Source organism: Myotis davidii, unplaced genomic scaffold, assembly GCF_000327345.1.
Source record: "Myotis davidii unplaced genomic scaffold, ASM32734v1 scaffold238, whole genome shotgun sequence".
Classification (NCBI taxonomy): Eukaryota; Metazoa; Chordata; class Mammalia; order Chiroptera; family Vespertilionidae; genus Myotis; species Myotis davidii.
This window is the reverse complement of record NW_006293779.1, coordinates 2206021-2229263: the sequence shown is the minus strand read 5'-3', so window position 1 is coordinate 2229263 and position 23243 is coordinate 2206021. Positions and strand designations below refer to the sequence as shown.

The following is a 23243-nucleotide window of genomic DNA, read 5'->3' as shown; positions in this document are numbered from 1 at the left end:
CGGCTGTGAAATGGGATAATACTAATACCCTCCTTCGAGGCAAGAGCACTGAGATGGTCTTGTGGGAAGTTGGCATTTGACATGGGTGATCAAAGATGAGCGAGGTGACACTGAAAGTATAAAAAAAAAGCACAACAAAACCAACATTCCAGGCAAACAACATTCCACCCAGAGGGGAATGAGAGAATGTGGCTTATGCAGGAGCCCTGTGACCAGAACTGGAGAAGCTTCGTGCTTTTCTGACCATGGGCTGGGGATCTGCCAGGCATGTCCATGGCGAGGCAACAGGAGAGGGGGGCAGCTTCACTGCAGCTACTCACAGGAGGCTGCACCCCAGACCTCGGGTGCCCATCTCTGTGCCCCTCAGCCCGCCTACAGCAGCCTACACCTTGTCCCTCGTCAAATCCCCGCCCTTCTCCAATCACCTCACCTCCTTCTTATAGCATTTGGCCTCCCTTCCCTTCTAGAGAGACTGGGAACCAGTGATGTGTACCCAGATCCATCTCGTTGTTTGTTCAGTCTACCCATAAACAAGTTCATCTGCCTTTGTCCTCACTCCCTCCACCCGGGGCATAGAGAGCTGTGGCTTCTCTTGTCCTCACAAGGTCTAACTCCTGCCACATCATGTCCTGGGCTACGGGACATCTTCTCAGGGACCCTCCCTATCAGTGACTGCTTCTCCTTCTGACCACTTCACCCTGCCTTGGCTCCTTCCCTTCACACGAAAATCTCCTCTTGAAAACCCTACAGCAGGTCTCTCTCTCTCTCTCTCTCCTCACAGCCAAGTTTCTTGGCTTCATCTCCTCGTGTCTTCCCAGCCTGTGGAATGTAGCTTCACCCTACCACAGCTGCTTGTGTGAAGGTCACCGTGACCTCTTAGTGATCATAAGCAGGGCCTCTTTCCACCCTTACATTACCTCTTTGGAATTTGTCTCTCTTGACCACCATCCCCTCTCCTCCTGCCTCCCTGGCCAGGCCCTCTCTGCATCCAGTCTCCTCTGTGTCCGCTTTTTCTCTGGCCCTGATGATTTGCTGTCACTCTTAGTTGGCCCATCATCACCCCCTGCCCTTCTTACTCCATATGCTTGGCCTGGGTTTGGCCTCAGCCACAGTCCTGGCCCCAAATACCAAATGGCAGAAACCCAGCTCAAACTAGCTTCAGCAAGATGGGGGGTGTATGGTAGAACACTGGGGTGTGCCATAGAACCCTAGGAGCAGAATGTGGCTGGGTCTCAGGTGTAATGGACAACATGGGCTTCGACAGGACAGGGGCAGTGTCACTTACTGTTCTACCCCCCTTATCTGGGATAGTGCCAGGCATGTAGCAGGCACTCCATAAATATTTGTGGAACTGAACTGGACATGCTGACAACCATCATATCTGATCATGTCATTCTTTGGCTTAAAACATTCCAATGAACCCATTTCTGCTGCCTTCAGTATAAAATCCAAAATTTTAATGTAAGGCCCTTTGTGATCTGGCCTCCCGCCTCCTCCCTGTCTAGCTTCATCTCTGGCCACTCCAGCCTTCCTGTCCTCACCTCAGTGATGTGTACCCACAGGAACGCTGCACACTCTCTCTCATTTCTGTGCTGCGTTTGCACCTACTTCTATTGGTTACCTGGGGCTGCTACTTGGTGCCTTAAAGCAACAGAAATGTGTTATCTTGTAGTTCTGGAGGCCAGAGCTGAAACCAAGGTATGGCAGGGCCATGCTCCCTCAGAAGATTCTAGAGGAGCATCCTCTCTTGCTTCTTCCCTCTCCTGGTTGCCCAAGTGTTCTTGTTAGTAGAAGCATGAGTCCAACCTCTGCGTCTTCCCTCTGTGCATGTCTGTCTTCACATGTGTTCTCTTATCTTACAGAGTGTTGTTTTATAGAATTTTACACCGAGATTTACATAATGTTATTAACCAGTGTTACCCTAACTTAATTTTAAAAAGGACACCAGTTTTATTGGGTTAGGGGCCTATGCTACTCTAATATGATCTCACTTAACTAATTACATCTACAGAGACCCTATTCCAAATAAGGCCACATTCTAGACCCCCTGGGGATTAGGACTTCAACAGATCTCCTTGGGGGACAAAATTCAACCCATAACACTGCTCTTTCACTGTTACCCCTTATCTCAGTCTGGAGTACTGTCTTCTCTCCACTACCCATCCACTGATAAACACACACACACACACACACACACACACACACACACACACACGCTTCCTGCCTGCACTCTTATCTGCCTGGCAAATGCTGATTATCTTTTGAAGTCTTAGTTCAAGCTCGGCCTCCTCTGTGAAGCCCTCCCCCTCTTTTTTTCCCATGTGTCCTGCATCTCTGCCATTTCACATAATATATGTGGGAGAGTAAGACACCTTTTTAGCTTCCACCAAAAATGGCACATGAGAGAGAAGGCTGAAGTAAGAAGGATCTAAGTTAGGTTTACCAGCGTGTATGTTGAGACTCCAGGATGTAACACTATAAATGTTTCCTTGAATAAGGCTTGACTGCTATCTTAATAGCAAAGTTTGATATTTGGATAGCCCTTTGAGGCATAAACAAATGTTTCTGGGTGGTGTGACCCCTTCATCAAGGCCAGTTCCAGTGCCGCCTCCCCCAGGAAGCTGTCCTGGACTCCATCTCTCCACCTTGGATCTCCCCAACCCTTCGCTTGGCCTCCCTCGGGTTGCCCACGTGCATGCCTCCTCTCCTCGCCAGACTGGGTTCTCTGGGAGCAGGGCTCGAGTTCTGGACATCTTGGTGTCCCTGACAGCAGGGGTCACAATGTAGGACCCTGGCTGCCCAGGATCCCCCGGGAGCTTCCTCAGCATACAGGTCTTGGGCCCAGCATTGGGGCTAAGTCTGACCTGGAGCTGGGCGTCTGCATGGGAAAGCAGCCAAGTTTCTGAGCCTCTGCCCCCAGGCAGGGAAGGTGGGCATGCGGCTGAAACAAGGGTGTGTGAGAGGCCATGAGAGGACAGTGGCTCACCCCGGACTCCTGTCACCCCTGCAGGTTCGTGTGCGCCCAGCTGCCCAACCCCGTGCTGGAGAGCATCAGCATCATCGACACGCCGGGCATCCTCTCTGGGGAGAAGCAGAGGATCAGCCGAGGTAGGGTCAGCTGCTCTGTGCTCTGTTCTTCCTGGTATGTTCTCTCGCCTCCGTACCAGGAGCGAGGCCTCCAGGGCCTTGCTGTCCCCTGATGAGCCAGTGCTGCCCTGTGTGCTGTATGGGATGGTCCGAGGCAGTGGCCAGGGGACAAGGGTGGGTCTACTGTGGCTCAGGAGAGAGCTGGCCTCTGTCTTCTCCTCTGTAAAAGGGAAACATCAGTATCTGCCTTTCCTCCCTCATTGAGGTTATTCATGCTCCAAGCAACACCTAACGCGGGCCGGACCCTGGTTGCCTCTGAAGTCCCTGCAGTCTCCGCCCGGAGCTTGCAGCCCTGCAGGGGCAGTGGGTGAGGCAGAGAACTTCAGCTCCACAGCCTGAGGACAGCATGCTCCGGGCCTGGGAACGGGAGCTGGGATGTGAGAGCACTTTGAAAACTGCTCACTCCAGACAGAAAGGGGGTAACCGCTCATGAGGGAGGCCGCCCCCAGGGTGGTTAGGAGCTGGAACTCGAGCCAGATTGCCAGGGTTCCAAGCCTGCCTCTGCCACCTCCTGGCGGCGTGAACTGGGGCAGGTCTGTTTGCTCTGGTTGGTTCAGCTGTAAAGTAGGGAGAAATAATTCTATCTACCGGATAGGTTGTTTGAGGATTAAAAGAAATAATACAGATTAAGAGCCTTCTGCCTGGCACATAGCAGTGCCCAGTTAGCATGAGGTGTTATAGATCCTCACCATCATCATCACTGCCTTTTACAGCTAGACCGATGCTGTTTAAAGCTAAAAACAACTGCTCCCGGCTCCTCACCCCCAGCCTCCCCAGCCACAGCGTGCTGTGTGCCCCGGGTGACGCCCTACCCTCTCTGTGCCCTGTATCTCTGGCGAGAAACGCAGACGAGGCACACCCGTCCGATAGCGAAACTGGGAGCTGGGCTAGAGCCAAATCAGCACTCGGCAGTCAGCATCCGGGAAGGAACGGCTTTGGCCTGGGCAGTGGCTGGACTCTCGCCTCGCCTGAACCCTTAGCTGGCTGTCCTCTTCCCTCGGCCCCTGTGCTCTGCGACCAGACAGACAGACAGGTGTGTTCTGCAGGCTGCCCGTGCTGCAGCAGGAGGCTCGGACACCCCCTCCGCCTGGTCACAGCCTGCCAGGGCCAGCACACGCTCCCCCAGGCTGCACTGATTCCCACGGGCAGCCTGTCTCCTACAGGTGGCTCCGGAGAGCCAGACTTCAGTCCCTAAAGGTGGGTGGCCTGCACCTGCAAGGCCAGTGCCACCTGACAGGTGCGTCTGGAAGTTTCCAAGGAGGCTGGACTCAAGTTCAGAAATGGGGGTTTAGAACCTGCGGGGCTTTCAACAGGTCACATGTCCCCCTGGGTCTCACTGTTCCCATGTGTAACGAGGAGTAATGACCCATCGTATGACCTTGTGAGGTGCACGGATGGTCATGGACACATGGCATCAGCTCTGGGTCTGGATCTCAGAGCGCTCCCTCCTTTCCCCGACCTGCCAGCCAGGGCCACCGCTCCGCAGCCCCAGGATCATCTGTGTGCATGGCCTCCCTGCAGCTGTGGGTGCACAGCCGGTGCAGCTGTGGGTGGCCGCTCTGCTTCGGGGATCCCTGCTTTCCTCAGCTCCTGTCCCATTCCGGGCTTCCTCTACCCCTCTGCCTTCTCTCCTGCCTTCATCTTCAGGCCTCAGCGGCTGCCCTGTGCAGATTGGCTGCTTGGCCATCTTCCTATCCTCTCCCATCTCACGTGACCAAGCCCCACCTCTGGGAGAAGTGATGCCCCATGAGTGGTGCCCAGGCCAGTTTGTTCGCTGCCCTCCCGCGTCCAGACTACAAGTGCAGCTGCTAGCAAAGCAGCCTGTGGTGGAAACCGGAGCTGGGAGCTGGGCCGCAGCACTGCATCATCAGCCCGGGCAGTGCTGACTCAGCTCTCCAAGGAGACCAGGAAATCGGGGGAGGGAGGATCACACACTCCCAGAGGTCAGGGGACCCCAAATGAGGAGGGTTTCCAGTATGCAGAGTCCCTCCTCCTCCTTCCTCACAGAGCCGTAGAAGCTGGAGGCTCCAGCTTATACCTACACACATAAACATGCACACTCATATACACACATCCACACACATGTACATCCACACTCATATACACCCACACTCATATACACACACCCACACAAATATACACATCCACACCCATATACACACATCCACACACATGTACATCCACACTCATATACACCCACACTCATATACACCCACACTCATATATACCCACACTCATACGTACATCCATACACATATATATCCACACTCATATACATACACCCCTACACATAACACCCACACTCATATACACCCACACTCATACATACATCCATACACATATATACCCACATTCATATACACATCCACACTCATGTGCACCCACACACATAAACACCCACACTCATATACACATCCACACTCATATTCACCCACACACATATACACCCACAGTCATATACACACATCCACACACACATATACACCCACACTCATATACCCATACTCATATGCACCCACATACATATACACCTACAGTCATATATACACATACACACACATACACCCACGCTCATATACACCCACACTCATATACACATCCACACATAAACACCCACACTCATATGCACCCACATACATATACACCTACAGTCATATATACACATACACACACATACACCCACGCTCATATACACCCACACTCATATACACATCCACACATAAACACCCACACTCATATACACATGTGCACACACACACAGACCCCAAGTGTGTACATAGAACCAAACGCACTTTATCTGGCTGTGGTCGGGGCCCTCAGAGCTCTGGGTTTGGTCACAGGGCAGATAGGCACTTCTTCTGTGCCTTCAGCCAGCCCAGGGCAGAACCCCCAACCCTGCTCAGGGGTGTGGGGAGCCTAAAATCCAGGCCACATTCTGCTGCGTCCAAGCCTCGTGCCTGGCACAGGGCTGTGTCTCCCAGAAAAAAGGCGCCATTGTGACATTGGCAGAGCCTCTACTGGGCCCCATGTGGAAAGTGACCTGCTCTCAAGGGCTCCCCAGGCCTCAGGCTTCACAGGAGGAGGACTCAGACCCCTGCCCAGAGCTGGACAAAGTGTGGTCCTTGCTTAGGGTGTGGCCCCATTGCCCAGGCTGGGGGTAGGTGCCTTGCAGGGTGGGAGAACGCGGGGGGGCACCCCAGAACCTGGGCCTGGGAGGTCACGCGCAGCAGTTGTCTCTGGATGGAGACACACTAGGTGGGCAGCAGAGGGGCAGGGAGGCATTCCGGGAAGTGACAGGATGTGCCCGGCCCAGACTCATTACTGGGAAGGAGCAAGGAAGCAACAGAAGTGGGTGGGTCCCGGAAGCCTGAGTGTCCTCTCACTGGGGAACCGCATTTCCCGGCTGCTCAGTTAGAAATCCCCACCGGCCCCACCCTGCAAAAGCACACACACACACTGCCCCTTCCCCACCCTGGCCCTTGAGCCAGGATTGGCACAAGGTCTGGGGACCCTCCCCCCCCCCCCCCCCCCCCCCCCCCCGCCCCAGACATGGAGCTAACATCCCGCTCAGTAAGCCCCTTCCTGCACAGGTGAGCTCAGCAGCTCTACAGCAGGTGAACCCCTGGCCCAGGTCTCAACACTGCAATGGGAACTCCGGCCTCCTGACTCCCAGTCTAGTGGCTTCTCAGCCCATTTTCATGGAGGTGGGGAGTAGGCATGAAGACAGACTCATCCCCTGGGGAACCTTGGAGGGTCTGGGCTGACTCTCACAGCCCTGGCCCGTCCCTGGCACCCTTGCTGGAGCAGGGCCGGCACTTAGGGGCCTCCTGGGCCTCACACTGGGGCAGCAGGAGAGTCCCGATGCCTTCCAAAGGGCTTGCTGACAGCCTGCAGGCTTCTTCTGGAAGGTATATAGTGTGGCATTTGTTTCCCGTAGTCATCTCAATTCTTCCCACTTTTTGGAACTCGATGCCTTGTTATTATTTTATTTTATTTTAAATCTTGAAAGAGATTTGGGGGGAGGCAGAGCAGGACCATAAGTAACTGCCTGTTCTGAGGGCTCAGCCCTCTGGGCTCAGCCTGGCACATGGCTCTGAGCAAGAAGGGAAGGTGGACAAGAGTCCAGGATCTGGGTTCTCGTCCCAAGTTTGCCACCACCTGGCTGTGTGAGCTTGGGCCAGCCCCTTAACATCTCTGTTCCCTCTCCCTTCCCTGTAAGATGTGCATGCCCTGTTAACCCCTGGCATCGGCCGAGTTATGAGGATCAATGAGATTGCGTGGCAAATGTGCTGCCTTATCCCCTGCATTTCTCTTTAGACTGCGAAGGAAGCCAGTGGGTCATTAAGGAGCTGCCTTGCTTATTGGGTTTGTCTCATTGATTTCCGCCTGCCTGGCATTACTTAGGAATATTCTCTTGCCAGTCGGCTGGAGCCTGGGGGCTGTGGGGAGAGGCCCGGGTCCCTGCAGGCTGCCCAGTCTCTGGGCCGGGCGCCTGCAGTCCAGGTCTCTTGGAGCCAGCGGACTTGCTATAAGCAATTCCAGGAAGGCCAGCTTCGCCCTCTATCTCTTGGGGCTTGAATCTCCCCCACCCATAGCCATGTCTTATGTCACGAGCCTCAGGCTGCTGCAGGCGCTCTAAAGCTCTCGTTATGGGTCTGAGAGCCATTCCTGGGACCAGTGAGGGAGAGGGGGCCTGTCACTGGTGTCCTGTCCACCCCAAGCACTGGGGCAGAGCCTCCAGACTCAGCACAGGCCCTCCCTCTGCAGTCGGGTCCTGTTGCCGTATTTCTGCCACTGACCCCTCATTAGTCAGTTGTTATCCCCATTTTATAGCTGAGAAAACTGAGGTTCAGACTTGCCCAAGGCCACACAGTGAATACATGGGAGAGCCAGTCCCATGCCCTTTTCCGTATTGGCTCCGGCACCTGCCTTTCAGCTGCTCCCACTCCTGGCTGTACATAAGCCGAGTCTAGGCCACAATTAGCCAGTTCACTGCCATGCATCCAAAATGGAAACCGTCTCCACACTCCACAATATTTTGAATTTAATTGCGTACCAAGGGTTAAACACCCATCCTGGAGGTTGCCCTGATTTTCTGATCCCTCTGCCCCCTTCCTGCCCACAGTTCTGAAGGACTGCCTTTGGGAGGTGGGAGCAACCAGTGTACCAGGCTATGCCACAGGGATGATTAGAAATAGCCAGGAGCTATCTCTGGGGCGGCACAGGCAGGGGAGCAGGTACTGGCTGCGCACTGCAGGCCTACCTGGAACGGGAATGCACAGGCCTCCCAGGCTCTGTAGGAGCTGCTGGCTGGGCCTGTGCAGCAGGGAGGGCAGGGCAGGGCAGGGGAGAGCAGGTAGACAGGGCCAGGTGCTGGACTGCTGTCCTCGTGGCACGTGCAGGGAGCACAGGGACCCGTTGGCCAGGTGCAGTCCTGGCCCCACCCCTTGCCTGCTGTTTAACTCTCACCTCATCTCTGAACCTGTTTCCTCCTCTGGAAAGTGGCAATGATACTCCTCACCCCACCTACCTCAAAGAGTGCTGTGAGTGTGAAATGAAGTCAAGCTGTAAACATCTTGCCAGCCAGAGCAAGCACTGGAGCTGGGGCTAGAGAGCTATGTACCGCGCCCCACCACTGCTTCCTACAAGCAGGGTGGTCCTGGATGAGTCACTGGGTGACTGTTTCTAGGTGGCACTGATACTATCCCTGCCCGGTCACTGGGCAGAGCCTGGCCCCCAAAGCACTTTCCTAGGCCCTGCTCCTTGATGGAGAGGGCCGGTTTCCCCGAATCAAAAGACTAAATAGGACTAATGGTGCTAATAATAATTAGCATTTATTGAGCAGCTACTATATGCTGGGCTTTCCGTGTATTTAGTCCTTATAGTTCTCTTGATGAGGTACTATCAGTATGCCCATGGATCGATGAAAACGCACTGACTTGGAGACACAGAGTAACTTGCTCAAGGCCAAATAGTAAAAACAGTGGAAGAATCAGAATTTGAACCCAGATCTGACTCCCAAGATGGTATTATTTCTCCTGCACCTGGTGCATCTCCCCAAACCCCTAGCCTGTGCCCCAAATGCCCCTCCCCCTGACTGTCGCTCTGCCTGCAGGGTATGACTTTGCTGCCGTCCTCGAGTGGTTCGCCGAGCGGGTTGACCGCATCATCCTGCTCTTTGACGCCCACAAGCTGGACATCTCTGATGAGTTCTCAGAAGTCATCAAGGCCCTCAAGAACCACGAGGACAAGATGCGGGTGGTGCTGAACAAAGCCGACCAGATCGAGACCCAGCAGCTGATGCGGGTGTACGGGGCTCTCATGTGGTCCCTGGGGAAGATAGTGAACACCCCGGAGGTGATCCGGGTCTACATCGGCTCCTTCTGGTCCCACCCGCTTCTCATCCCTGACAACCGGAAGCTCTTTGAGGCCGAGGAGCAGGACCTGTTCAAGGACATTCAGAGTCTGCCCCGAAACGCTGCCCTGCGCAAGCTCAATGACCTCATCAAGAGAGCCAGGCTGGCCAAGGTGAGGCCGCCCTTGGGGGGGATGGGCAGCATGGGTGGCACCAAGTGTTTGGGGGCAGGGAGGTCAGCTGCAAGAGCTACCTGCAACCTTGAGCATTGCCTGCCCATGGGAGCATGTTCTGTAGCTACTGCGTCATGAGCTTCAGCCATGCCCACACTGGCAGCCAGGGGGCAGCATACGGGGGTTGATAGGATCACAGGCCCTGGGGTCAGATGGCCAGATTGGAGTTCCACTCCGCTGTTTATAAACTGATCCCACCCCCAGCAAGGCCCTCCATCTCCTGTTTCCTCATCTGTGAAATGAAAGGGTTGGAGGATAGAGTAGAATAAGAATGTAAAACCCTTTATTGCCATGCCTGTGTCCTCACAAGTGCTCAGTAAATGTTAGCTATTGTTGTCTTCCTCATCAGCATCATCTCCAGTATTACCATCCCTGCTATTGCCTTGGCCTTAACCTCCCCACAATCTCGCCTTTCCCGAGATCTAGAAAAACAGCTCAGTGCTGCAGGAAGTGTGAGAGCAAGAGGGTGGACAGAAATTATTTCAGAAGCAGGAGCAGGAGGAGGAGGGGTTTATGGGAAGAGATGGATGCGAGCCACCAAGAAGGAAGGAATGGATCGAGGTCTTGATCAGAAGCGTCCTCTCTGCCCATTTCTCAGGTCCATGCCTACATCATCAGCTCTCTGAAGAAGGAGATGCCCACCGTGTTCGGGAAGGACAACAAGAAGAAGGAGCTGGTGAACAACCTGGCCGAGATTTACGGCCGGATCGAGAGGGAGCACCAGATCTCGCCTGGGGACTTTCCCAACCTGAAGAGGATGCAGGTAACCAGGGTCTGGGGCTCCAGGACAAAGGGCAGTGAGCAGCCTGAGTATGGAGGCGATGCCCTAGGTCTGTCCTTCCTGGTGCTGTCACTGGCCTAGCAGGTGTCATCTCTGGGGCTGGAGAGAAATGTGGAGCCCCAGCGATCCTAGTAGGACAGGGGTGTCCCATGGTGTTTGGGATCTGTAGCTCCAGTTCCCTAGTCACAGCCACCACGTCCTGTGAAATAGGACAAGTCACCTAATGAAGGTTCTCCAGGCCCTCAAGTATGTAGGAGTGGCTGGGGACCTAGGCCATGGAGAAGAAGTCTGCACAGGAGCGTGCCATCTTTGGAGCCCACTACAGGCCCCTCTCTTGAGCCAGGGACCATCACACATGGTGACTCATGTCATTCCCCAAATCAGCCCTCTGCAGAAGGCGTTTTCATCGTCCTTTGATGGATTAGCAAATTGCAATATACAAAGATAACTAATCTTCGCAGTTAACTGCCTGCAGTTTTCTGAGTGTAGTATTCCCATGGGCTGCTAACAGAAAGGCCAGGAGCTGTCCCCACAGTCCAAGCAAGAAACTACCTCCCCATACCAGCTGAATCCTCTCTGATCCTCTGTCTGTTCATCTGTAAGTCAAGGCCCCAGACATACTCAGCTATGGATGCTGTGAGCATCCTTAGGTACTTATAAGGTACTCAGTACAGAGCCCAGCACAGACTCGCCCTTGAAATGAAGTAAGATGTTACCACCAGGGAAGCTGGGTGATGAGCAGAAGGGACTTACCTATCCATGTAATTTTTGCAACTTCTCATGGCTCTGTATTATATCAAAATATGATGTTTTTAAAAATCAGAGAATTAGAGACATTCTCTAACAGCCGCAGACGTAGCAGTGATATTGATTTTGCTCTTGTTGCTGACTTCAATCTTAAGCCTGGGAACTAGTTTCTCAGCTCAAGACTGGGGTTTCAGAACTCCCTAGAGTCCCAAATAGGCACTTTTAGTTTCCTATCTGATTTAAAAAACAGACATTCAAAATATACATTTGTTCATGTTTCCATTCATTCCTATAACCGCCAACCGCAAGCCTGTCACTAACTTCAGAAATTACTTTAACGTTACTTGTGTCTCAATCAACTGTGCCCTGGAACATGGTCAACTTTTAGTTTCTCTTTCCATTAAGAATTTAATTATCTGTAATCAAGCATTTGGGAAGCTGATGTTTGAAAGGGACCATACAACCCCCTTTTTAATGTGAGAGATTCTTTCACAACATAAATGAGTCCATCTCCTGCTATTAGGTATGCTGATCAATAACGTAAGTGGTTGTCCTTTGGGGGAATGTATGGGGCGCAGGGGGAGCAGCCACTGTGCCCCTGGAAGATATTGGGAACCCACCAAACACACCTAGCTGTGGACAGAGACCCGAGGGACCTTGAGAGGTCATGCCCTGAGGGCAGGAAAACAGCTGGTCATCCCCTGCCCTCCTCCCCTCCCAGCCCCCACTGTCCTGGTTCAGCCTGTCCTTGAAGGGAGATGAGAAACGCCCAAGCTAACACTCGCTCTTGGAATGTAGCTGTGGGTGTTGGTGGAATTTTTCTGCAGGAACTCGAGGTGCCTGTCCCCAGCCTATCCCTGTGCTCTGGCCTCTTCCCCGGGTCCTGAGGTTGCTGTGGCCTAGCCAGGGCGGGAGCGGGAGAGCTCTCACCTCGTCACTCCTGAGGCCCAGGGGAAGCCGGGCGTTCTAGACTCAGGACCTTTCAAAAAATCACAACAAGGTGCAAAGTGGAGCGAGTTTCTCTTACCATGTGGCGGGGGTGTCCTGGGGAGGCAAGGAGGGGAGCTGTTGCAAAATCTGCGTGCCCACTGCATCTACTGTGTCAGGAGCTTCGAGAGGGGCGCCAGTCAGTGAAAACTCTCTCCCGGTGATTCTGAGGAGCATCCTGATTAAGGACAGCTGGTTAGGGGTATCCCTGGGCTCTTATTATGATTTGTGTTTAGCTGCGTTGGCCTCAGTTTTTCCTGATTTCCCTCCCTCAGAAGGGCACTAAAGGAGCGAATAAGACCATGTAGTAAAAGCACTCTGTGTTTTCAAGTGTAACCTTATTAAAGTAGAGAGACCCCCAAGCTCCATCTCGCTCCTTCCCAGCCCCTGAAGCGGTTCTACTCTCTCCTGAAAAATCCCAACCTCAACACAATGTGCCTGCTTTCCTCCTCCTCTCTCATATCTTTTATGATTTCGATGTGGCTCAGTTTGGCTTCAGGCCAAAGGGCTGTGGGCATCCCAGCATTAGTGGAAGACAGCCTCCCCCTCAGGGGAAGGCACTCCTCCCACTGTCTTCCTGCCTCACCTTCTTTTCTCCCCCCTCTCCCCAGGACCAGCTCCAGGCCCAGGACTTTAGCAAATTCCAGCCCCTGAAAAGCAAGCTGCTGGAGGTGGTGGATGACATGCTGGCCCATGACATTGCCCAGCTCATGGTGTTGGTGCGCCAGGAGGAGTCGCAGCGGCCCGCCCCGATAGTGAAGGGTGGCGCGTTCGAGGGCACCCTGCATGGCCCCTTCGGGCACGGCTACGGGGAGGGGGCTGGAGAGGGCATCGGTGATGCTGAGTGGATCGTGATCAGGGACAAGCCCATGTACGACGAGATCTTCTATACCCTGTCACCGGTCGACGGCAAGATCACAGGTGCCAATGCCAAAAAGGAGATGTTGCGCTCCAAGCTGCCCAACAGCGTGCTGGGCAAGATCTGGAAGCTGGCGGACATCGACAAGGATGGCATGCTGGATGACGAGGAGTTCGCACTGGCCAACCACCTCATCAAGGTCAAGCTGGAGGGACATGAGCTGCCCAACGAGCTCCCCGCCCACCTCCTGCCACCATCCAAGAGGAAAGTTGCCGAGTGATGGGAGGAGGAGGTTCAGAGCAGGCAGGTGTTACAGGAGCTAGGAGAGGCGGACACACACACTCACGGGCATAGATTTAGAGAACCGCGCAGCAGGTGAGAGGGACCAGCCATCCCCAGGTTTCCAGGCTGGACACAAGTTCCCAGCATCAGCAGAAGCACAGGGTCCCAGCTCCCAAGCCTCCGTCTCCATTCCTCTCTCCTCCTGCAGAGGCAGGTAGTTCCCCGCCCACACGGCCCGCCCACCTCCACATTCCCTGGACTCAGGACAGATGGAAATACTTTTCACTTACTAGACAATTCACTTTGTTTTCTGAGCTTTCTCCCTGTCTTTGGTTTCCTACTATGAAATCTGCTCCGAGGCCGGGAGGTGTGTGGGAAGGGGCTGCTGCAAGGAGGGGGCGGGGAGGAGAGACATCCCCGGGAATCAGGGCCCGGCCTTGAACGCAGGTCCCCGCCTTGAAGAGACATGGCCCTGAACTCCCTTCTTTCGGCCTCAGGCTCCATCTGCCTCGGCAAGTCTGGCTTTGAAACACACACAGCCCCCTCCCCCCGACACTTTATTTCAAAGAATCCCAGGGAGAGGGAAGAGTTGGAAAGCTGGCAGGAAAGAAAGCAGGAGAGCTGCCTTGTCGTCCTCTCCTCAAAGCCAGTTGGAGGTGGCTTCATTCCGCAGATTTTGTGAGGTTCCTATTGTTTCCACCTGACCTCTGACGTGTGGATGCCCAGACCACGGTTACCCTGCCCCTCCTGTATGCCAGGACCTGGGCTCCGCACTTCACAGGCATCAGCCCGTGGGCCCCTCATCACTCCCCAAGGGAGTGTGCATTGGTGTCCCCATTTTTCAGACGAGGAGTCTGAGACTCAGAGTTTAAGGGACTTCCAAAGTCCCAGAGGTCACACACGATGGAGAAGGATTCAGAGCCAGGGCCTCGCTCTTCCTTCTGCCTCAAAGATCTCAGCATCGCTAGCCCACGACCAGCCACAGAGCGCGAGCTCAGCTAGCAGGCCCCTCCACGTCCCAGAGCCAGCTGGTGAGCGGGAAGGGCCAGCAGCCCTTGGTGGGCCATCAGTCTGGCCATCTGTCTCATCGCAGAAGCAAACCGTGCCTTCTGGCTCTGCGCCCCATGTTCCTAACATTGCCGCAGACCCACAGCATCAGCGGGAGTGTGGGCCTGCCTGCTGGATGCTGCTGCTGCCTGTCCCTGCTCCACCTCCCACCAGAGCTGAGTCATCCCAGTGCAAATACAGTCACAGACTCTGTGATGTGGGACCTCATGCTGACTCTCAGAAGGACAGCTCAGAGGTCTGAGGTGTCCCTGGCAGGACCGCCAGCAACTGCAGTGTCCTCGACACATCCCCACCGTTCTCCACGCCCTGCTCCCGCCTCCATGGTCTCGCCCCTGATTTGCTTCACGGCCACTGAACCAGTCACTTTGTATGCTATGCTCCTACTGTGATGGAAAACAAAAGCGAGTATAACTTATTTTATATCTATGTTCAGACTATAGAGAGAATATTCTATGTATCTATGATGTGCCCACTACTGTAGTGCATTTGTCATTAGTGTTCATGTTAATACAGCACATGTATCCTTTGGTACCCGGTTGGCCACAGAGCATCATTCCATGGGCGGCCAGGGGGAGGGGCTGGGTTCTTTCCTGGGATCCCTGGTAGTACCTTTGGCAGGGGATTGGGCTGCCATGGCAGCATCCACACACAGCATCCCACTGGCCTGATGACTGCCCAGTGGTTACCTAGGCTGCCCTTGTGGAACCACCTCTCCCTGCCACTCTGCAGTGGAGTTGGCCCCCAAACCTCTGGGCTTCCTTCTGCATCCACACATTCCTCTGTCTCACGAAGTGAAGAGCAAAGGAAAGTCAAGGCTAAGAGGTCTAGCCTCCTCTCGCAGAGACCATTGGTCAGCTCTGTGCCTCTCTTTGAGCTGAAGGAAAATGGGAAGGAGACAGCAGAGGGGGGTGAAGTTTCTGTCTTTTTATGTTAGAAGGAAGGGGGTGTCAGTCCCCTCACCCCACAGCCACTTGGACACATGCGCCACCTTCCTGCCCTGCCTCTCTTCCCTCCCTTCTCCAAGACTCCACCCTGGAGAGATCTAGGAGGCCTGAGATTTCTGTGTTGGCACTTTTCCCATCTCCCGAGAAAGAGGAAATGGTGCTTGAGGCTCCTCTCAACAGCTGGGGGACAGCTAAGGGTCACTTTCTCTGGGGCTGTCCCTCTAGCTCTTGCTGCCTTGACTTTCTGACCTCTTGCTGGCTCCGGGGGCCTGGGGAGAGCGTGTGCCTCAGCTGGGAAACATTTAATAGCAAGCAGATGCATGCCATAGCGGTCTCACAGGCAAGGATCCCTCCAGACCCCACTGTGCTGTGGCTCCGTCCCCATGCACCACTCAGCCAGGGTCACAGAAGTCGTCAGATATGAGGAGCACACCCTGCACCATTGCCCCAGAAAAGCCTGCTCCTGGCACCGAGAGTTACCTCCTGACCTGACCAGAGTCTAGTTGTGTTCAGGGACACTGTTGGTCATGGCAGGGCCTGGGCCTCAGAGTGCAGAGGGGCGAGAGATTGCCCTAAGACATCCCCACTTCCATCTGTCCCCTCATTACAAGAGCTTGTGTTTGTGTGTTAGCTCATCAGAATTGGCAGAGCTTTCTGGGGAGAATAAGCTTGTTTCCTTTCCCCAGGAGACATTAACTGGTCTCTGTACATATTTATTTCTTTACTCTTTAATTTTCTCATCCATTCATCCATCTAGCCATCCATCCGTTCTTTCTTTCACTCGGAAGACCCTGAGAGCCTCCCCCAGAAGAGGCCCTAAGGTCAAGATAGAGATTCCTTCTCAGAGCCATTGAAAAATACTTAATAAATGCCATCTGTGCAGTAGGGACAACTCCAGATGGGTCAGACCAAGTTCTTGCTCTCAAAGAGCTCACAGCCTTCCAGTTAGGGAAATATTTCTACAAACATTGATAATACAAGGAGAGACCAGGACAGAACCTGGGGTGGGGATGCAAGAAAAGGGGTTGGGGGGCACATGAGAGTCAGAAATGGCTTCAAACTTACTTAGGAGGAGATGGTCAGAGAAAGCCTGGGGTAAGGGCGGGCACATGAGATGAACCTAAGAAACTTGGGGTCTCCCTCTGGTGCCTACAGGCTTCCTTCTCTAACCAAGGAAGATAGGATTTTATACGAAAGTAAACACACAGCGTTCCCAGCCCACCGAATCCTGCCAGACTCAGCACCACTGATGTGCTTGAGGAAAAGCAGGATTCGAATTTTGTCTCTGGAGACTGCTGGTGTTTCACAGGCTGTTTTCAAGTAAAAATGTTATCAGTGTCTTTAAAGTTGAAATTTTCAGTGCCCGGAGGAAAAGAAAAATGGTGATGGGGGAATGTCAGCTATTCCCGCTGGAGCATGATGGGGAAGGGAGGATAGAAAGGGGCACCACTCTCCCCTCGACCTCCCACAGGGGTAATCAGTGCTGTTCCTATGTGGGTTCTCGGGTCCTCCTGACAATGGGAGGACTCCGCTTTCTACCCCTTGAGGTGAGGGGGGCTGTGCGACTTGCTTTGGCCAGTGGAATATGGGTGGAGCAACATGCCCCTTCTTTGCAGAAATGAGTATGCAGTTTGCCTGGGCCAGCTCAAGTCCCTGAGTCACTCTGAAATCCCTGACCAGTCTGCACTGAACAGATGACACAAATAAGATGGAAAGCCTAGTCGTTTTGATGTTAAGCCACTGATAGCCATAGGCTGTTTATCACCCAGCATCACCTAGACTATCATGACCAAGAGACCAAGCCAATTCTTCCAATAGCAAGTGTAGAGGAGAGAAAGTCTAGGAGACCGAGTTCCTGCCTTCCTAAAGACCAAGGCCACCGAAGCTGAAGTCACAGGTGATTCACACGAAGTCCTTTTGCATCTGAGCCACATTCTGCAATGTCCCAGACCTGGCCCCTCAACATCACTGCATAGCTTTGCACTACTGGAATCAAACACTGCTGGGTCTTGTCTTCTTCTGGCAGTAATATAGATTGGGCATTTGTCTATCTAGACCTGAAATAGAGATGTGTACAGATCAGAAAGATAAAAACTACAATTCCCAAACTCCCTTGCAGCCAGGTTCAGGATGTGATTCCGGGCCCTGCCAATCACATGCACAGAGGAAGAAGAGATGGAAGAGGGGATGTGGAGGATCTGGCAGAGCAGTTTTTACACTGCCTGAACACCTGAAAGGGGAGAGGGAGGCCTGGAGACTACCTGTGGGTCCTCGCAGGCTCTAGCCCACTGTGGCTCCTGCCACCTGTGGGAATGCACAGCCCTGAGTCCCCACCTGGCCTCCAAGCCATCCTCATCTGGTGCTGACAGTGGGCTGTGAATACTCAAAGTGCACTCATCGCAGTTGTTTTGGAGGCCGGTGGGGGTGGGGGGGGGTGACATGATTGCCTGGCTCCGTTGCAGACCACCTAAGAATTTCACAGGTAATAGCAGACCCTCCAATATATTGACTGCACGACCCAAATGGCAAATGTTTCTCTTCATTCAGTTTCAGAATGACACTGTTGTGTAAGGTAAAGTCTCCTTTTCTGCTAGCCAGTGTCTTTTCATAGCATTTTTGAATCCTTGTTTTAAGACAAAAAGCTAAGGAAGCAGCAAATGCCAGAGCAGTGTAGAGAGGAAATAAGCCTCCATGCATCTCAATCTCATCTTGGGAAGGAGCTAGGGTTTGGTTCACGTCTGAGAGGATCCCCCACTGGTTGGCATAATGATGACACTGGTGAAATCTGACTTCAGTCCGGGTTCACTATTTTCACAGGCCACTTCCTCTCCCATCCCTCTTTCTCCTGTCTTCTCCCTACCTCCATCCCAGGATGCAGAGGGTCACCCCTCCCCTGACTGGGCATTCTGTTCTCTCCAGGCCAGCAATCCAGCAATGTGCACACACACAGGAGCATGCACATGTGTGCGCGCACACACACACAGACACCAATCCCATCATCCATGTCTGCTCCATCCCATGGCGCTGGGTCTTGCTATGGGGCCATCGGCTGATCTGAAGAACCAAGAGTCTGCATGTCTGACCATGGGGTCAGAGGCCGTTGCCATGGCTCTGGTCACAGGTCTGAGACTAGCAGGAGCCCAGTGAGAGAGATTCCTGTCAGCCCGGTAGAGAAGAAGGTGAGAGGTTCAGGGGCAGGCAGGTGTTGGGACACGCTGCCATGCAGGCACTGCTCATACACAGGCTTCCCCACTGGATCTGACCTGCTGCCTTCACACCTTCCTTGGCAGTACAGAGCTATTTGCCTCATTCCAGAAACTTCTATTCCTCAGGAGCATGCCATGGAATGAAAAGACAGGGGTCCCTGCAGGGACGTCAGCTAGTGCTTCTTGCCCCGAGCAGAGTAACGGTCCGGGCCCGAGCACATGCAGCCTGTCCCTTTGATGCCCTGGCATGTCCAGCGGCCACAGGAAGTGAGGCCTGAGATTAGCGGTAGCCCTGACTCTTCAGTGACATTTCCTGGAACTTCTTGAGATGAAGATAAAACAAGCAAACCACGCAGAGCTGCAGGGCATGGCCAGATGTCACTCCTCAGCCCTGGGAATGACTGAACATCTAGGTTGGCATCCAGGTCTACCGGCCCCTGTAAAACACGCCCCATTTTGTGCCCACATATTTCAGTTGGGCTACCTTGACTGGTAATGACAGGAAGATAGGCATGCCAGGATTTTCCAAGACCCAGTTCAAATGCTCCCCCTAAGCCAATATGACACCTCCCCCACCACCACCCCCTCCATCTGCACATGCCCAGAGTTTCGGCTCTCCATCTGCCTGCTGCCACTGTCATTCACATGCTTGTTTAACTTCACCATCCAGATAAGAAGCTCCTTAAAGGCATAGAATGAGTTTAACATGGTGCGAGAAAGGCCTTGCTGTGCCACCTAGATCGTCCTTGAGTGCTTATAACCCAGCTACAGGCGGTGCTGTCCCTGTCCCCAGAAATTGCCCTCCACTGCAAAGATCTGCCTGGCCTAATGCCACACCTTCTTCCCAGGGCAGCTGCACCCAGTGAGTAGTCAGTGAAGGAATAGAAGGCTTGTCCCCCACTGCCTGAGCCTGGAATAGTCCTGGAGGGTCATCCCAGTTTCAGAACTCGCCACTGGGTCAGCGGAGCCCTGTGCCTGCATTGCAGCCCACTGCTCCCTCTGCCCACTCCTGCCTCCTTCCCTTCCCCTTTCCAGTGTTCAACCCAAGAGCACTCACTAATAAACTTCCTGCAGCTAACCTCCATCTCAGAGTCTGCTTCCCAGGGACCAGCCTGCAGGGAGGGCCTGGCAAAGAGGAGCTGCTCAATAAATGCTGTTTGGCACAACTGAGCAGCCAATGGCTCAGCGATGAGTCCAATCACCGGACGGCTGCATGGGGACTAGTTAGTTGACCACGCAAATAGGAGCAGTGGTCTTGCCAGAAAGTGAGTGCCACGTGGCACCAGTGCCTACTTGGCAGGCCACTTTGAATCATCGGGAGAAGCTGGAGCCATGGAACAACACAAAATGGGAAAGCCAAAAATGGTCTCATAGTTACACCTCAGGCAGCTGCAGCCAGGCTGTTCGTTAGTGAGTAAGGAGAAGGGCCATAGGACTCTTGTTCTGTGCAAAACGAGGCCATTATTCAAACCACAAGTTCTCCCTTTGTTACTAAGAACAAACCCTTCCCATTCTGGGACTGGCACCCCTCCAGGAGAGACAGAGATCAATAGATGCAGGAGAAAGTATCCTTCCCTGGGTTGCAGCTCCAGCCACAGCTTTTCAAAAGGTAAATACTAGCCCAGCGTGTGGCTCAGTGGTTGAGCATCAACCTGGGAACCAGGAGGTCATGGTTCCATTCCTGGTCAGGGCACATGCCTGGGTTTCAAGCTTGATTTCTGGTTGGGGGGGTGCAGGAGGCAACTGGTCAATGATTATCTCTCACTCAGCTGATGAATGATTATCTCTCACTCTTGATGTTTCTATCTCCCTCTCCCTTCCCCTCTGAAATCAATTTTTAAAAAATCAAAAGGTAAATGGTAGAGGGAAGGACACTTCCTCAGGAATGAAACTGGGCAAAAGGTGATGATAAAGGCTCTGTCCTTAAAGCAGCAGCCCAGAGCCACTGCACAAACGACGGAGACGTTCCTGCCTTTGCTAGACAGCCCTGGGGATCAGGACGAGATTTGTTTTTCGTTGCAGACATGTAGGATATAAAAGATCAGTGGGTGATAAACAAATGGGGCACCAAAAGCAGATTGATGGGGTTCAGGGTACTCCCCGCTGCTTTCCACATCCCAGTGGCCTGACAGGTGGCACCACCCCAGAATGGATGAGAGGGGTCTGAGACCCAGTGTGGCCTTCTGACCAGTCAGCAATGACGCTGCTGGCCCAGAAATGGGGAACCGTGGCACACTCATCCCAGACTCAAATGTCACCAGCTCCTCAGTAAAGAGGAATCAAATCAGCACCACAGTCATATTGTATATTACAGATGGCTTGTTATATCAATAATGGTATACATAGTTAGTAGTTCAATAACAAACCATGCAGACCTTATACCATATTTTCAATCGTTTTATCATCTTTGAAAAGTCGGGCGTGGAGGGACATATTCAACAAATATGGACACAGTGAATCCCGCAATCATGTGTAAGGACCCTGTTGGCAGAGTGGGTAGAATGGGCCAGCAGCCACCCTAATGGCGATGCCTTCACAAGGCCTGTCCTGATTGTGTCTGGCCCAGGTTACAGAACCACAGGCCGTGGAGACAAATGGGACCTTGGAAACCATCATGTCCACCCAGACTCAGATACCCACCAATGGAATTCTGTCTCCTTATGACTGTCCCTGGCCACCCACATGTCTGGGCCGGTTTCTTCAGGACGCGGTATCTTCCGGCAGTCACTATCTAGCTACTACAACACTGTGCCTCATACACACGCTCACGGAACTGCATCTGAAAAGAAAGTAGGATCCATAGGTATTTGTCAGAACCAATAGAACATCCCCCCACCAAGAGTGAACCCTAAGGAAATTATGGGCTTTTGGGTGATAACAACATGTCGATGTGGGCTCACTGATTGGGACAAATGTGCCACTCTGGGGCGAGATGAGGATAGTGGGGGGGTCTATGCATGTGTCGGAGCAGGGGGCATATGGGAACTCTCCGTACTTTCCACCCAGTTTTGCTATGCACCTAAAAGTGCTCTAAAGATGAAGCTTATTAAATACAAACAAATAAATACATCGGGGCCCTCTCTGTGCGGAGCTCAGTATCTGTGCAGCAGGAGGGGAAATGCTGTCCGGTGTGAGGTCTGGGGTGAACAGGCATGAGTCCTTCCCCATCTCACGTAGACAAATTAAACCAATGACCGCCGTGCACCCTGAGGAGGTGACTGAGCTTTAGGTTGGGGGAATTCGTGTCTAGAAAAGAAAGAAGATTTTAAAAGATCCCCATTTAATTAATTGCCAGCAATGTCCTGGTCTTTGCAACCTCACCTTATCTTGAGGACACTTGGTTTCCCTTGTCCCCGTGCCCCGCTTCTAGGCACCCCACTCAGCTCTCTTCGTGAGGGCCTGCCTCCTACCACGGCCCGGCTTCCAGATCATCGTGTCCCATCACTTCCCTTTGTTACTGGTCTCCTTTGATTCCTGCATGGAAAAAAATAACCCAAGATGACTTATTGTTGAAAGAAAAGGAGATAAGTCACGAGAAGGGAAATACTTTTTTTACTTTGCTATTCAGGAAATGCAGCTCTCTAGATAAGTTTGAGGGGAAAATGGACTCTTTAAGTTTCTTCCAATGCAACAATAAAAATTTCCCTCAAAACCAAATGTGTCGTTCATGCGTCCCGAACCACAGTCATTGTTTATTTAAAATAAAACAGGCAGATTTGAGGCGGGGGAAGCGGTAAGAGATCAAGTTCAGCCCACCCCCTTTCTCTGTGAGCATTAATTAAACAAGGATGAAAAGTAAAATAATCCTTCAATGACCTTCCCCTGACTCTTCCCACTGCCACAGAGGTTTCGCACAAAGTATTCCAGCTATTATGGTTTCTGGCCCCAATCCAGCATTTTGGGGAAAGCATGTATTAGGACACTGCAGTGTCTCCAGGCTTCAGCATGTGTGTGCACACGCCTGTGTGTGTTAGTTACTTGTATGTGTGTGTTTGTGTTGACAATTGTTTTTGTCCCGTTGCTCTAGCAGTACAATGGTTTTAGAGAGTTCCTGAGGACCACTTTGTACACCTTCCAGAACCTTCCCACCCTGCTTCCATTCAGCAACTCCAGCTCTGGAAAGGGAACCAAAAGTGCCTCCAGTTGAGCCATTTGAAGACTCAGGACAATGTTCATGTAGCATTGAACAGCCAGCTCTCAAGGCTACCACGTCCATTACCAGCGCCTCACCTGGGCAGGTAACGGACCCTTCTTTGAACCCCATCTGTCACACACAGGTAATGAAGCCCCTGCCCCACGGTTCCCCTGGGAATGAAAGAACACAGTGTCTGTAAGGGACCGAGCACAGCAGAGGAGTGCAGTCAGCAACAACTGCCTTCCTCTCACTCACCCCTCATTGGCGCTCAGGCCAGGGCCGGCTCTGCACCCCGTCCTGGTGTTGCCTGCCAACGTGCAGCTAGGAAATGCGCCCACTCTGATGTTCACCACTCCCCCGCTTTCAGCCTTGGTCATAAGGCCACAGTGACCTCTTCCTTCCCCGCCCTGATTGCATCGCGAAGTCAGCACCTAGCAACACGAGACTGAGCGGCTTCTTAAGGGTTTCAGGTGGCATTATTTTGTCGCTAACCAGACCG

The 23243-nt window shown here is 53.0% G+C and overlaps 1 protein-coding gene and 1 long non-coding RNA gene across 4 annotated transcripts in view; one reads left to right on the top strand and one right to left on the bottom strand.

Moving 5' to 3' along the window:
• EHD3 (EH domain containing 3) overlaps positions 1-18394 on the top strand; it is a 30839-nt gene extending 12445 nt beyond the window's left edge. Inside the window, exons 3-7 of one of the 2 annotated variants that reach the window (XR_001514503.1) lie at positions 3011-3108; positions 9263-9675; positions 10334-10498; positions 12862-13454; positions 18375-18394. Coding sequence is in view for 1 of the 2 variants with exons in the window: in XM_006767420.2 (XP_006767483.1) it covers positions 3011-3108; positions 9263-9675; positions 10334-10498; positions 12862-13389 (1204 nt within the window). In the remaining variant the exon portion in view is untranslated. Of the gene's footprint in view, positions 1-3010; positions 3109-9262; positions 9676-10333; positions 10499-12861; positions 14991-18374 lie in introns of those variants that run through there. The other variant, XM_006767420.2, reaches the window with a different exon arrangement.
• Positions 13509-23243, bottom strand: part of LOC107183703 — a 24450-nt gene continuing 14715 nt past the window's right edge. The window contains exons 1-3 of one of the 2 annotated variants that reach the window (XR_001514505.1): positions 22437-22456; positions 16931-16934; positions 13509-13593 (exon numbers count right to left, since the gene is read on the bottom strand). This is a non-coding gene — a long non-coding RNA (uncharacterized LOC107183703). Of the gene's footprint in view, positions 13594-16930; positions 16935-22436; positions 22457-23243 lie in introns of those variants that run through there. The other variant, XR_001514504.1, reaches the window with a different exon arrangement.